The following is a 15,409-nucleotide window of genomic DNA, read 5'->3' as shown; positions in this document are numbered from 1 at the left end:
ATTAATCGACGATCAAGCAAGTAATGAAGAAAATCTCTTCTCCTCCTCTCCTTAGCAAACTCGCGGCCTCCTTGGAAGAAATGGGTAAGATTTTTGTGTTTTTCTTCCTTTCTTGGCTATATATAGAGGTTGGCAAAACGCGGTAAAATGAAAGTTTCGCGAATCTGATTTTTCCGGCTTCATTCTCCATGAATTCTAAGATATGTTTTGGCAAAAGAATTCCAAAACTAAAATGAGGTCTCCTTGTATTTTTGGTAACTAATGCGAAGTCGGTGTAAAACTATTTTACCCGATAAGTTACTTTTTGCATCGGATGTCGGAATAGAAAACTTCCTTCTGAAGAAAGATTGAAATCATCAAGAGAAATGGGTGTACGCGTGTAGAATCTTCATTTGATGTTCCGAATAGAAAAATTCCTCATAGTCGGGTGATTCTAGGGTTTTGAAATACCAGGGTTTCAGTTTCGGCAAACTTCCGATGATTGGAATCGGACGTTCGTAGATCCTAGAGTTTCGCCTCGAAACGATTGTGATATATGGAAAAAGAGAAGTTCTAACATTTCTCTGAAGATTTTTGGAATTAACTTCCCTCGTGCCTATAAGTGAAAACTAGCTATATACTAGGGTTTCTGACCTAGGTTTAAGCGTATAACGATCGTGCTATAACTTTTACTGACTTTGGTACAATCCTTTGACTTTTCCTGAACCTTCTCCTTCATAAATTTATTTCATTTGGTAAACTCTAGTTCAGGTTTCCCTTCACGATACATCAACCCTAATCGTGAATAGAATTCTATTTACTTGGCATAAGTTTAAAAAACTTGGGCCTTACAACTCCAAGGGAGTGTGAGTACCTGGGTAGCTTGGGGTTTAAAGCAGACATTGCCCGGGGGGCAAGGCAAGTCCTTTGTTCATGGCCCATGATTCCACATTTGTAGCAGAAGCCTTGCAGCTTCTCATAACGAATAAAAACCCAGACTTTAGGTAGAAGCTTTCGTGGTACCCAAAAACCGGTGGGGAGGGGTTTGGTAATATCCAAGCAGATCCTTACCCTGAAAAAGGTTCTGAGAATTTGACCATCCACCGTTGGGTTTTCCACTCCAAGAATTTCACCTATTTGTGATGCTACCTTCACTACGTTGGCGGTAGTCATGAACTCAAGGGGGAGGCCATGAAGTTGTACCCAAAAGGGGACTAGGTCAAAGTTGACTTCAAAAATGGTTACTTGAGGGGCCCAATGTTGTAAGCTCAGCAAACTACCCATTATATGCCAAGGGCCATCCACCATTATCTTCTTTGCTTGCTCCTCTGTTCTGAAAGTAAAGAGCATTGTATTTATCCCCATGTCTGAGATCTGGAGCCCCTCAGGCGATCCCCACGCTTTAACTATCATACTCTTGATAACATTTTTATTTAGGGTTTTATCAGTAATGACTCTCCCTGCTACGGCCCTCTTGGCCAGATCCTCACTACTATGCTCATCTTCTTGCAGGTCTATGGTAGATCCATCTATTCTAGGGCTTGTAGCGGGCTTCGAGCCACTTGGCTCAGAATCAATAGGTTCTCTGCTATGTACATGTGTTTCTTCCCTCTCTTGAGAGGGTTCACGAGAGTGCTGACTCGAGGAAGGTGTGTGAGGAGCCCCTTCATCAGTATGCATCGCTTGGTTCAGGATCATGTTGTCAGGGTCATCCATTGTTTGGCACTCGGTGCACTCTGGACTAGTCGACGATAGTGAAGAACAGGACACGGGACTACCGCTTGTAGAAAGGAGGTAGGAAGGGACCTGCTTGCCAGGGAGGAAACAAGCCTGCTTACCAGGACGGGAACAATCTCCTTAGGACAGACCCAAGAGATAAGGAAACCCTACCAGAGATCTCACCTGGGCAAAGATGTATATCAAGTTTAAACTAGCCCTAAAAATTTAGGCTCAAGCATAGGTCCATATCAAGGCCGGGTAGGCTCATTACAGACAATGGCCTACATACCAGTCTCCCCGTTAGTTTTCTCTCTTTTATTTCAACATCCATTTTGTCATTGGAATAGTCCAATCAATGTAACCAGTATGCCAATAATTAAATTCGGAAAAAAAAATCAACGCATAAAAATCTGTTGGGAACACGAATGAATGAATAAGCCCTTATACATTGTATTATGACTTTTATCACAAGTGTGATGTGCTTGTAACACGAATGAATGAATAACTTGACTGACCAGTCATTTCATTAATGAGGTATAAGATTTTATGTGAAACTTAAGAGGACATCATGATGATCATTCTTAGAGTTAACTGTATTACCAAAGGGATTATAATCATCTCATTGTCAAGTGACTATATCAAGTGAACCATTGTGTCTATCTCTCTTTTCATAAATATTCAGATGATCAACCTATTTAGTACACATAAAGAGAAACATAATTTCAACATGATCCTGGTCTGTATCAGTCCAAAAATGTTAATCTTCGTGTTACAAAAGAGTTCCCTTTGGCCATGCATATGAATTGCAAAGGCATTCTTTACAGCTATTAGTACCAAAATACAGTAAACAAGTTCAAGATGGCTAGTTTTTAACATTAAGGACAAGGGGTCTAACATAAACTCTTGATCCCTCCAGGGAGACCAACAAACTGTCCTACCAAAGGATTATAAGAATTAATGAAATATTATCAGCAAAAAGCCCTGGAGATGATGAACTGCAAGACTGCCCATTAAGAAACTACTCCAGTTGAAGCTTATGAGAAACTTTATCCTCGTAAGTTTCAAAGTAAATTCTGCTTCATCTTCAGGACTTGGAATCTGGATATTAATGTATGAGACTCTGAATTGTATTTGTAGCTCAATCCTTAAGAAGGTGTGGGGCATTGCAAGCTTAAAGTTATCTGAGCTCATGTGGCCTAACTTTTTTCATTGCACACCCAGATCCTCCAATAAATTTTGTTAATCCTCTTCAAAATCATATGGTGCCGCATTCACTTTAATTCACATGTTTTCTGATCATAACAAGTGATCGGGCAAGAAAACTTTCAGACTCGGAGCTTTGGAAGATATCTCAATGATATCCCCATCTTCGACAGTATAGTTGATATGAGAACCATCAATATATATCACACCTTTTCCACAAGACCAATTAGTGTTCAGTGTGTCGTCATCTTTGATCAGTCCATGCATAGAGTCTGACACTGCCCCCGGTGAAATAGGCTCCCTTACCATGTACTGGAGATCCTGAGATAAAATGGGCATTGGAAATCCACCAGCTGAAAGCATTGCAGCTGTTGAACCAGCAGCTGTTGAAACTCTTAGACCACTTGATCTGCAGTTAACTAGTCGTGAACCTGGCTGACCATCCTTCATGATTCTGCAAACATACATGCTTAGTTGGCTTCTTTTAGATTTTCATTATTTTCTCTTTTCATCTTCTTTATCAAGTTTGAGTTGTGGGAGACAGAATTAATACTTTGAGATGAAAATAAGGAAGAAAATAGATGAATCAAAGAGTTTTCATATCTGATGGGAAGCTAGCATTTACCTGAAGGAGAACCTAGAAAGTGCAGCAGGACATGGATGTGCAACTAAGATATCATTTAGAGCATAAGTTGACAAGTCTCCTGCATTAACAGATATCTTTATCCTTGTCAACTTGGAAGGAACAATTTGATCTTCAAGTATACCATCTAAGACCTGAAAATATTTTGAAAAATAGATGGAAGAATGATTATTACTGAAAGCAGCTAGCTAGCCACAAAGATCGCGTTTACAGTTGTTCAAGGATCATAAAAAGGATGCAATTATGGAGATGACCAAAAGAAAATGTTCTGATGCAAACTAATCCAACAGTAAGATTGAAATAACAGAATAGAGGCTAAAATGGAGTGAAAATGGTTTTGTATATTATTGAAAAGGTGAAAATTATAGTAGGGTAACCCACTGCCCAGAGCTAAGTTCCTAAAGAGAGCTATTACTCTCTACATTCACACTAACTGAAAGATTACCTTCAATACCCTTCTTCCATGCTCCCCTGGCCCTATATGGACACAGTCATTACCTGGTAACTAAATTTTCCATTGTATATTCTCTCACTGCCAACTCAACATTCCTTTGTAACTTCCTCACTTTTTCGTTGGGTGTAGACCCTCGATATCTTGGGCCCATGTGACAATTGCTGAGCCTGTTCTTTTTGGACCCATAACTAATTTTGTGCCCTGTCATTGCACTCTTCTTCAATTATAGCCTTGTCCTCAAGGCTAAGATCAGGGAATTGACTTCTAAGGGTGAGCTCATCTTTCCCCATATCAACCGACTTTACCTTCCACGGAATTAAAAATTGGGTCATATCCTTCCCACGCCTTGTAATTGATCTAGTTGCTAAAACAGCATTAGGTTCCAGCCAATCCAGGGGGGGTAAATCATGCTCCATTTGGTAATCACCTATTGCCTTACTTAATAAGGCCACGTGAATGATAGGATGTATTTGGGGAGTGTCAGGCAGTTGCAGCTTGTAGGCTACTGATCTGATACGCTCCAGCACTTGGAGAGTTCCAAAAAATTGAGCTGATAACTTGGGATCAATCCTTGAAGCTACTGAATTCTGCCTTTCAGGGCATAATCTCAGAAATACCCACTCCCCAACCTACAAGTCACGTGTCAGCCTCTCCCAAGTCAGTTCAAAATCATGAGTAAGAAGAGAATTGTAAAAATGTATCATAGGTCCTTCCATACATAGGTTAGCCAAATTTACCCCAACCTTGGGGCTTGTTTGCATAACATGGAAGTAAACCCCGACTCTCGCAATCCAGCCAATTGGGCCCCCTCCATTGAACAAAGGTAACTCCACCTTCTTAACTGGAACTCCTCCAAATGGTTCCCATGCAACTTCACCTATCCTGAAGCAAAAGATGGACCATCTGACTTCTCCTTCTCTTTACCACTTGAGTCCTTGTTACCACTGCTCCCTTCAGCTTCCCTTTCTCGATCAGAACGGCTAAATTTCAAACTCCTGGTTAGCATTGCAATCAGTTTCTCTAGATTTTTATCTCCCTTAGTCTGTATTGCATCGAGCATAGAATGTACATTAGCTACTTACACTTTCCAGATCTGCTACCTTGGCCTCCATCTTCTTCAGTGGGCATCGGTCGTTACTCGTCTCCTTTTCGCGTTGATCTCTGCCTCGGGTTAATGCAGCAGGTCAGACCAGTTTGATGCAAACTAATCAAACGGTAAGTGATAGAATCAGGTAACTCAGAATAGTATATTTATGCAAAATAGGGAATAGGGAGCTCAAGAGCTCTACAAAATGGTAACCCTTCCAGAGTCTATGACTCCTACCAGAGAGATAATCTCTCCTAACAGATTCCTTTCTAAGAACCAGAATGAATCCCCTCTCTTCTTCCTCTTTCAAATACCCCAAATCCCTGAAATCCCGGGACACGTCACTAACTAACTCACATTCCCCTCTCCTGACCCTACTCTTCTTTTCCTAGTGTAAACCTTCCATATCCTGGGCCTCTCACTTGATGCTCCTATGATTGGATCCTCATTAGGATTAAGCCCAAGTACCCTATCAGTAAGATTGAAATAACATAATAGAGGCTAAAAGGGAATGAAAATGGTTCTCTATATTATTAAAAAGATGAAATATACAATAAGGTCACCCACTACTGAGAGCTACGTTCCTACAAAGAGCAATTGCACTCCATTCATACTAACAGAAATACTCCCATCGATACCCTTCTTCCATGCTCCACAACCCCTATATTGACACACACACCCATTCCCCTATAACTAACTTTTCCCTCATACATTCTCTCAATGCAAAGAGTCAACTCAACATTTCTTTGTAAGTTGTAGCTTCCGCTCTTTTTGTTCAGGTGTAGACCCTCCGTATAACTCATTTTGGGCCCTAAGCCCCTATCAGGTTCATACGGATTTTCTCTGCTCGAATATTTTGACTGTAGCACTAGCACTGCAAATTATAGGAAAGTTTCTTCCACCTGATGTTAAAAAGAGGCTGTATATAGTTGGTGAATTGATTTAATTTTCTCATTAACATAGAATGAAACAAATTTGAAAACACAAAGAACTGGCTCCATGTAGAAGTCTGTCTTTTCTAATAATTATAAGGTGAGAAAGCAATGAAAGAGTAATACTATGAGAAATCTCAATTTTCCTACAAGTTAATATACGTCACAACTCACAAGTTTTATCCATTCCATATTTCTACTATTTGCCCCAGTTTCACCTATCAAATTGCCATTTAAGTGGGAGTATGTTCTGCATAGGGTTCATATGTCAAGAGAAAATCCCTTATTTGTAGATATGTAATGAGGGTATGGATTATTTCACAACAAATGAGCATCTGATGCTGAATAGCTGTACAAAATTTGAACCAGTCACCTAAAAAAAATATCAACAAGGGAATTTCCATTAGGGGAAACAAGACATAATTTAGAAATTTGGAGAACTATAAGTTTATGAATAGATTCCCCTTCAAAAGATATAGCCACTTGTGCAGCAGGCTTGGAGTTTGATAGGAACTCACGGTTAGTTAGTAGTTAAGAGGGGTTAGAAGTTTGTTAGTTAGTTAGTTAGTTAGTTAGAAGCTTGCCTATAAATAAGAGGATTAGAGAGAATTGGAATATCTTTGGTATCTTTGTAGTCTGTTAGAGAATTGGTTAGAGAGAGAAGTGGTTCTCTCTTGGGTTAGAAAGGGTGTTTGGGATCCCTTTCTCTTGTATCTCTACCCTAGTTCCCAATTTGGGGATTAGGTTTATCATCAATAATATTCATAGAATTTCTGGATTCTATCATTGGTATCAGAGCACCGATCTGGTGCCTGAACCACAACTTCTTTGCTGCGTTATGGAAGAATCAAGGAGCATGGTGAGAATTTCAGAGGAATTGGTGAGGGAAATTCCAATTTTTGGGGGTGATGATGCGTATGATTGGGTACACTGTTTGGAGCGCAATTTTCTGTTGAAGAAGGTGAGAGAGGAAGACAAGATGCAAGCAACCATGGAAGCCTTAGAAGGAAGGGCTCTTACCTGGTTTCAATGGTGGACCAGTTGTAATCCCAATTCTTCATGGGAAGGGTTCAAGATTGCAGTGGTGAGGAGGTTTCAGCCCTCAAAGATTCAGAATCCATTTGAGTTGCTTCTTTCTCTGAAGCAAGATGAAACAGTGGAAGATTATGTGAAAGATTTTGAGAGGTACATGGGTGCTCCCAGAAAAATTGATCCAGAATTTGTGATAGGCACTTTCTTGAAGGGATTGAAGGAAGAAATCCGGATAGAGGTACAATCTTGTGAATTTCATTCTCTCTCTGAGGTTATTCAAGAAACCATCTTTATTGAACAAGAAAGGAGAGAATCGGAGGCTGCAATCGAAGCGGAGCGAACAGCGGCAGCGGCGGCATCGCCGAGAGGGACGGGGACTGCAGCGGAAGAAGAGCAAGTCGCAGCGGTGGCTGGGCAAGCATCTGAAGAAGAGGAAGACTCGACCTCTGCTATTCAGAAACTGAATCTTGAAACAGAGGGTGAATCGGAGACGACGGCGGGGGAAGAGCGAGTAGCGGCGGAGGTATCGCCGGTGAATTTGGAAACCGCGACGGAGACCGATTCAACGGTGGTGCAGTCGACTCAGAAATCCATTCTTGAAACAGAGGGTGATTCAGAGTCAACAGAGGAAGGGGAGAGAGTTGTCACGGAGGAAGGTGGGGCAAGGTTGTGTCCACTCTGGAGTTGTTGGAGGGTGGCGCAGCCACTTCCACCACCGGCGAAACCGCAAGATTTGTGGGGTGGTGGTGGCGGCTTTGACTTGGCGTCGTTGGATGGTCGAGCTGTGAAGGAAGGAGAACGTGCAGAGGGATGGAATTGGGTAACATGCAGAGTACTGAGGGAAAAATTTGGGTTTCCAAAGCCAATGGGCCAAGCCCAAAACTCAGATGAAAGGAATTGAGCCATACAACAGACTGGTGGAGATAATTTGGCTTGTTGGGCCAACTTTTCAGCTGTGGGGTAAAAATCCAATTTTCTCATTCACGTGAGGCAGCAGAGATTGGCAAATTATTTCACAGATTCTCAAGGGAAATTACAAAGGCTGTGGGAAAGTGACTCAGGTGATTTTCAAGTTTTAGCTGAAATTGTGGAGTTAACTACTGATGTTGGCAACGAAGAAGAGCAGTGGGATCCAGGTGGAAGTTGTGATTATTGTCACTTTTGCATAGTAGGCATCCTTGTTCACTGTTCTAGTTTGCTTTTTGTTCCTCACCTTGAGGACAAGGTGAATTTTCAGGGGGGTATTGATAGGAACTCAAGGTTAGGGGTTAGTTAGTTAGTTAGTTATACTTAGTGAGTTAGTTAGAATGTTATTGAGGCATGTAGCCTATAAATAACAGACATTAGAGAGTTAGGGGTATCTTTTAGTTCACTTTGGGTTTTGGGGCCTAGGAAGAGGGTGTGGACTCTCTTGAGATTGAGTGTGGACTCTTTCTTTTGTACTCTGCCCTGATTCTCAGTTTGGGAATTAGGGTTTATCATCAATAAAACATCTGGTCCATTTGAATTGCTCTTTTCTCTGAAACAGATGGGAATAGTAAAGGATTATGCGGTGGAATTCGAAAAGTATGTGGGAGCTCTCAGAGAAATCGATCCAGAGTTTGTCAAAGGAATCTTCTTGAAGGGTTTGAGGGAGGAAATCCGAATCAAGGTACGAACGAATGAACTTTGTTCTCTTTCTGAGATTATTCAAAGAGCCATTGTTAATGAACAAGAAAGGGAAGAAACGGAAGTTGTCGCAGAGGTTCACCGAGTGACAGAAGCGGTTCAGAGGCATTTGGAAGTTGCAGCAATTCAGAGATTCAATCTTGAATCAGAGGCGGCAACAAAGACAGAGGGGTCATCGCAGGAACCCGTGTTATTGAATCTCACAACGCCGGAGAAGCAGGAGGAAGTAGGAACGGGGAAGGTCGTCCTCATTCCGTCAATGGTAGAAATCCAAGAACAGAACCTTCGATGGGAAAAGGAGAAAGGATTCACCGTTTGGCCCCAAACCATCGATTTAGGGTTCGACGAAATTGTTCCAAAATTGGGGGAGAGGAGAAGCCAGAACCTGCGCCTTGCAGATAAATTTTCTGAGGTTGTGGAATGGACACATGTCCCTTGCAGCAATAGGTGTTCTGTTGTAGTGGAATTCCCGGGCTTAGCACCCTTGTTAGGGACAACTAGTAGCAGGGAAAGAGTGGGTCAAGCCCAATTGATAGAAGAGGCTGGGAAGGCTTCAAAAGTCCAAAACAGTATAGATTTAATGAGCCCAATTAAGTTGAATAATGGCCACATTACTGTCCTACAGTATCTACAAGTTGAAGGTAGTGGGAAAGAAAATGGCTCGGGTAATATCAGTTTGGGGGGCCTAGCTGTTGAAGATTGCACTAGCTGGCTACTTAAAAGGTTAAGGGACCATTCTCAAGTAGCTAAGTTCAATTTTCTATTTTGGTATCAGCATGTTTTTGTTTGTGCTAGTTGAACACTGTCCCAACTTAGGACACTTGGAGGAGGGTTGATTTTTAGTGCTGATTCAAGTATTGGACTACTTGAGACTTGGTTGGATAATTTTGGGATACCTGTCAATTCTTTCATGTCTAAGTTTGCTCTTGAAGAGGTTGCTATAGTGCTAATTCAACTCCTTTTTAATGTCGATTCAAGTATTGGTCTCTTTGAGCATTTGTGGGCTGAATATGGGGAGATGCTTACCAACTCATTTTTAGCTGAGTTTGCTTTTGAAGTTGTTGCACCTTGGCTGTTTCTAGTTTGCATCGGCTGGAATTTTTGCCATATCACTCCTGGCAGAATCTGTTTTGGGTGCTCAGGGAAGGTGTTCAACCCTTCATACATGACTAAGGCTATTTGCTTCATGCTATGGGATCCAGGTGGAAGTTGTAATTGGTCACCTTTGGCTCTTTGGCTTAGTTGTTCATTGTTATCATTGTATTGTGTCTTTTGTATTAGCATAGCAGTTTATTGCTGTAGGTTGCATTTTGTTCCTCACCTTGAGGACAAGGTGAATTTTAGGGGGGGGTATTGATAGGAACTCACGGTTAGTTAGTAGTTAAGAGGGGTTAGAAGTTTGTTAGTTAGTTAGTTAGTTAGTTAGAAGCTTGCCTATAAATAAGAGGATTAGAGAGAATTGGAATATCTTTGGTATCTTTGTAGTCTGTTAGAGAATTGGTTAGAGAGAGAAGTGGTTCTCTCTTGGGTTAGAAAGGGTGTTTGGGATCCCTTTCTCTTGTATCTCTACCCTAGTTCCCAATTTGGGGATTAGGTTTATCATCAATAATATTCATAGAATTTCTGGATTCTATCAGAGTTCAACAACTGACAGACAAGATTGGTATCAAATTTTTAAGGTTGGCAACAAAATTGAAAACTGCATCATGGGTTAGAGGTACCTTCTGAACCTCAAGCCAATCCTATCTTTATTCCATACTAAAAGTCTAAAACAGCTTTGAAAGGTACCTTCTGAACCTCAAGCCAATCCTATCTTTCTTTTCTGGTACTCTGTAATATTGAGCTTAGTCACAACCTCTCCTTTAATATATAAATTTGGTTTTTCCAAAAAAAAAAGTTAAGTTTCAGAATAATAATGGGCTTAACAGAAGTAATTAGCAGTTCATTATTATGACAACAGTGTCATTAAATTTAAACATTTCAAGCTTTTGATCCACAACATGCAAGCTGCTACAGCTTCAGCTCATATCTCAGAAGAATAATGATTACTGTTAATATTTCCTATAAAGGTATAAAAGAGCTAATCTTGCCTGTTCAAAGTTTTCAGCAGTTGCAGCACAAAGATGGCCAGTGCTTCTGCTAGCATCAAACTCACTGCTGAACTGTTCCACCTATTGCAATTGAAATATGACCAAAACAGGTTACTTGGTCAGGTTGTTTTTTTGTGAAAAGAAAACTGACAGTCACAATCACATATTCCAAAGATGATAAAGTAAAATGACTGAACTCTGAAAGCAATGTTTCAATATTAAAACCAAAACTACATGTGTACAGACCTCGTCAATCCGCGTAGGGTCAGAATTCACTCCAAGAACAGGAATTTTGTCATCCATGAAATGGCTGGCCTGCAGAAGAGTTCCATCACCACCAACTGTAACAACCAAGTCCACTTCATTGATTGGCTGTGACAAGTTGTTACGTGGCACAGCTTTCCATTCAACTGACTTTTTCTTCAAAATTGCTTCACAAAAGTTTATGGTATCATGGTGCACCTTACGCCTACTATCCAAGAAGTGTAAGATCTGCAATTTTTCCAACAGAATTTAAATTCCAAGAATCTAAATCACACAAGAAAGACGTTATGCTTAGAACCCAGTCAAAACCCTTACAACTGAAGCATCCCTTATTATGTAAGAATTCATTAAGGATCGATTTCCTGGATGGAGTGAAGATTAACTCTTCTCATGACACAGAATTATTTTCTTGGTTTTAGCTCATTTGTAAGAAATTACAAAAAACCAGCACAAACAAAGCATATACTTCATCCATTACGAAATGGTTGTTGTTTAAGGTTATGCACATAGTTTAAAAGAGCTCATTAATTGTTATATAATTTGACCGAAATACTGTTATTTAAGTTGAGTTAAATTAAGAGAGAGAATAGTAGTTATTAGTTATGTTACTTATGTAATAAGTGAGAAATGTGATTTGTGAAAATTGTAGGTGGCATGTGAGAGATATAATATTAAATGGAGGTATATATGAAAGAAGATGCGATAAATAGTATTGAATTTCTAAAACAACAACCAATTTGGAAAATAGGTGAAAAGCTAAAACAACAATCGTTTTGGAACAGAGAGAGTATTAATAAGAGCGTTCAGCATTCACCATTCAATTCAACCAAGGCTTTTCTATGGCAATTTAGCTGGACAGATACAAAAATAGAAATTTGTTTGATTCTATGATTTCCCACTTGGCCATTTGACTCACTCAAGCATAGCCTCACCCCCCGTGCAACATTGACATTTTATCAAGCATGTTGCGTGCATATAGACATGGGAAAGTGACAGACAAACTCATGAACTATGGATTCCTACAAGGTTGAATAAAACAACAAACTAGTGGAGATAACCACCACCAAGCATGTGGAAGAGACGATGAAACAAAATGGGAAAATGGCGGGTGCAGACAGAACCAATATCGAGAAGAAGCGTTACCTGAGGGTGAGTGTGGGGAGGTGGTGCCGAAACGCTGAAGGGTTTTAGCAGCAGTAGCAATCTCTTCATCACCGCTTGGTTTGATCTCTTATTCTCCTCAAAAGAATTTGAGCAATGCAAACATAAACAAGCAGCACCTCTGTTTCTTTTGAAGATGATTTTTCTATTATATTTTTTACCCCCAATTTTATTTTATTTTATTTTACAAAAGACATATTTTAGTTTTATGTTTAAAATTTAAAAGAAAAAACCAAAACTAGTTGCCATTGATTTTGCTACCAAACTCACATTTTTTCACCATCCAAATTGATGCACTTATATCTATGGGAACTAATTATACACCGCAAATATAAGTGCGGAATATAATTATACATTACACAATCATAAATGCGGAAAAAATGTCAAAATGGGATAGTATGAGAATGTATACCAAAATTCATGTCCAAATTAGTTTTTAATTTCATAAATTCAGTTTTAGTTTGTTGCATTTTTAGTTTTAAAAAATTGTTACCATCTTTGTAAATACAGAGAAGATCTTGCATCATCTTCAAAAAAATTCATACCATCTCCTCCCATCTCTCCACCCTGAATCAGCCTCCGCCCCACCAAACCACCACAACCATCGCTCTAGGTCGTACCTCCATTGTGAATTCGTTTCCATGTCTCTACTTCTCGAATTTGTTCCTCGCTTTCCTCCTCCACTTTTGCTATGTGCAACAACTTCTCCTCCTTCTCTTTGAATGTGTGTGTGGGTGATTGAAAAGGGAAGAGGAGAAAGGGATGTCTTCCTGCATTGTACATTATCCCAATGTTGGTGTTGCTGATGAGAATCCCAAACCCTAGAATTTGGCACAAACAAGCATGTGTTTTCTAGGTCCAATTGGGTAAAAATCTATTGTGTGGACATAGATTTACTTACAATATGATGCATATAAGTTCCTTGACCAGTACATGGAGGCTCGTGTGGGAGCCACTAGGCATGATACAGTTCGTCGCCCTATGGAGGATGCTTCGTCTACTACGGATGCACCTGCTACTTGAGTTATGTGAAAGGTATTTGAGGGTAGGGTGTTTTGTTGTATTAAGCCAGCTTGACCGGTGTACGTATGTGCATTCAGGGTTTTGGGACAGGGTAGTTCCCCACGCTTTTGTGTGATCTGCCTTGTGTGGAGATCACATGGAGTGTGAGTTTTGGGTTAGGATTCATAGTTTGATATATCTCACTTTTGTTCTTGGTATGTATCATATCTACTTATGGTCAATGCCTTCAGATGACACACTTGACTCCTTTGTGTATATATGAGTTATGTTATCTAATGAGGCATGTTTTTTTGGAAATATATCCTAAAAAAATATATAAAAATAACATTATTTCTCATTGTTTTCGAAAAATCACTACCATGTTTAATTGTGTTAAGGTTAGTATCGTGACTCTCGAAAATCAAGGTGTTACACTTCCTAGTTTTAAATCATGAATTGATAATCAAATCTTGAGGGAATTATTAAATAGTTAGATTTTTACTCTTATTTAAAGATCATGACTTAACTTATTTGTTCTCATGTGAAGTTGTCAGTTTTATATGTTATGAGCATGTGTTAATTTATTCTTATGAACTTATGTTTAGTCATTTTATGCTTTATTTTAATTTGTTCTTATATGTTTTGTTAAAATATGATTTTGCTATTTAAGTACATATTTTTAATTTTATCAGTATCTTAACCATTATTGCGATTTTATAAATATTATTTTTCCATGAGGTAAACTATTACGAGTTTACGAGTCGAGTTAATAGGTACTCTACAAGTGTACGCAAACTCTCGAGTCTCGAGTCTCGAGTTTGACAACCTTGCTTCAAGGCTAGAGGAACGTCTTCTTGCATTGTACATTATCCATATGTTGGTATTGCTGACGAGAACCTCAAACCCTGGAATTTAGCACAAACAAGCACGTATTTTTTCTGGGTCAAATTGGGAAAAAAACTATTGTTTGGACATACATTTACATACAATATTATGCACATGAGTCCCTATAGAATTTCTGATCAAGGAGGATTTTGAGGGGAGGGGAAGTTTGCTATTTCTGGTCCTATTCTGCAGTTCCTTTCTCAGATTTTAAATGAAGGGGTCACCCAAACACTTCAAGGCTAGAGGAATGTCTTCTTGCATTGTATATTATCTCAACGTTGGTGTTTCTGTCGAGAATCCCAAACCCTGGAATTAAGCACAAAGAAGCATGTGTTTTTTGGGTCCAATCGGGTAAAAATCTATTGCTTGAGCACACATTTACTTACAATATAATCCACATGGGTCCCTTTGCTAATTCTGATCAAGGAAGATTTTGAGGGACATGTATGTTTGCTATTTATGATCCTATTCTATAGTTCATTTCTCAAATTTTACATATTTTAAGAAGCGGTGTCCCGAAGGCCTTTTCAAGTGCCCAAAACCTAAAAAAGGATAAGAGGCCTTCCATTGCGATAAATGTCGACCTAAGAAAGAACTCGTCATGCATGGTATATTCGACGGAGCAATCAGAGACCATCGCAAAGCATGGTTGGGGGATTCATGTAGAATCTTGGACTATGAGATTTTTGGATTGATGAATTGGAATTGCTTATGGTTAAAGGCGGTCTGAAGGAGTGTATTGTAAATAGATACGATAAAGTGGAGGTTAGATTAGACTCCAACATTGCAATGCAGATGCCTCAGATTTGTAAGGACTAAAGTCCCTTACTTAATTTGGTCTTATAAATTAAGTGTTTAGCTCATAAAATTCGAAAGTTTAGGTTTTTCAAAATATTGCGTGAGATTAACATACTTATTAATTTGATGGCTCATAAGGATGTTAAGCTAGAGGTAAGTTAAATTCCCAAGGCGGTTGTCGATCCGCCATTATGAGCAAATACAATTTTAACAAATGATACAATTGGTTCAAGATACTATAAATATAATTTTGTGGTTGTAAAGGTTGATTTTGTGGTAGTTATGGTACTTTTTATGGGTACTCAATGGGTCTTGAACCCATTGTAGTGTATTGGGAGTTGGGACTTATCTTGGACCATCCTAGTTGATAATAAATTAATAATAAATAAATTCAACCCAACTTAACTCAACTGGACCCGGTCCGGTACAATCCAACAAACCGGCCGGATCGACCCAATATTAACCCACCCGTTTTATGGACCCATGTATGTT

General features: G+C 39.5%; 1 protein-coding gene across 1 annotated transcript; it reads right to left on the bottom strand.

The window, feature by feature from the left end:
* Positions 1–2,415: 2,415 nt before the first annotated feature.
* On the bottom strand, positions 2,416–12,368 carry LOC130743015 (NADH kinase-like). The gene is made up of 5 exons (XM_057595123.1): positions 12,215–12,368; positions 11,054–11,299; positions 10,808–10,888; positions 3,527–3,678; positions 2,416–3,355 (listed from the first exon to the last, which is right to left on the bottom strand). The coding sequence occupies exons 1-5, from the start codon at positions 12,281–12,283 to the stop codon at positions 2,995–2,997; spliced, it is 909 nt and encodes a 302-aa protein (XP_057451106.1). The 5' UTR covers positions 12,284–12,368; the 3' UTR covers positions 2,416–2,994.
* Between the last annotated feature and the right edge of the window lie 3,041 nt (positions 12,369–15,409).

The sequence above is a fragment of the Lotus japonicus genome, chromosome 3 (genome assembly GCF_012489685.1).
Source record: "Lotus japonicus ecotype B-129 chromosome 3, LjGifu_v1.2".
In the NCBI taxonomy this organism is placed as follows: domain Eukaryota; kingdom Viridiplantae; phylum Streptophyta; class Magnoliopsida; order Fabales; family Fabaceae; genus Lotus; species Lotus japonicus.
Note: the sequence above shows the minus strand (reverse complement) of the source record. Positions and strands in the feature narration are given on the sequence as shown.

What these genes read in the sequence shown, in the direction of transcription:
- LOC130743015 (XM_057595123.1), bottom strand. Translation starts at nt 12,283, where the DNA reads ATGAAGAGATTGCTACTGCTGCTAAAACCCTTCAGCGTTTCGGCACCA. An exon ending in ACCCTACGCGGATTGACGAG is followed by an intron (nt 10,889 to 11,053) that starts GTCTGTACACAT and finishes CAATTGCAATAG; the next exon opens with GTGGAACAGTTCAGCAGTGA. An exon ending in CTTTCTAGGTTCTCCTTCAG is followed by an intron (nt 3,356 to 3,526) that starts GTAAATGCTAGC and finishes GTATGTTTGCAG; the next exon opens with AATCATGAAGGATGGTCAGC.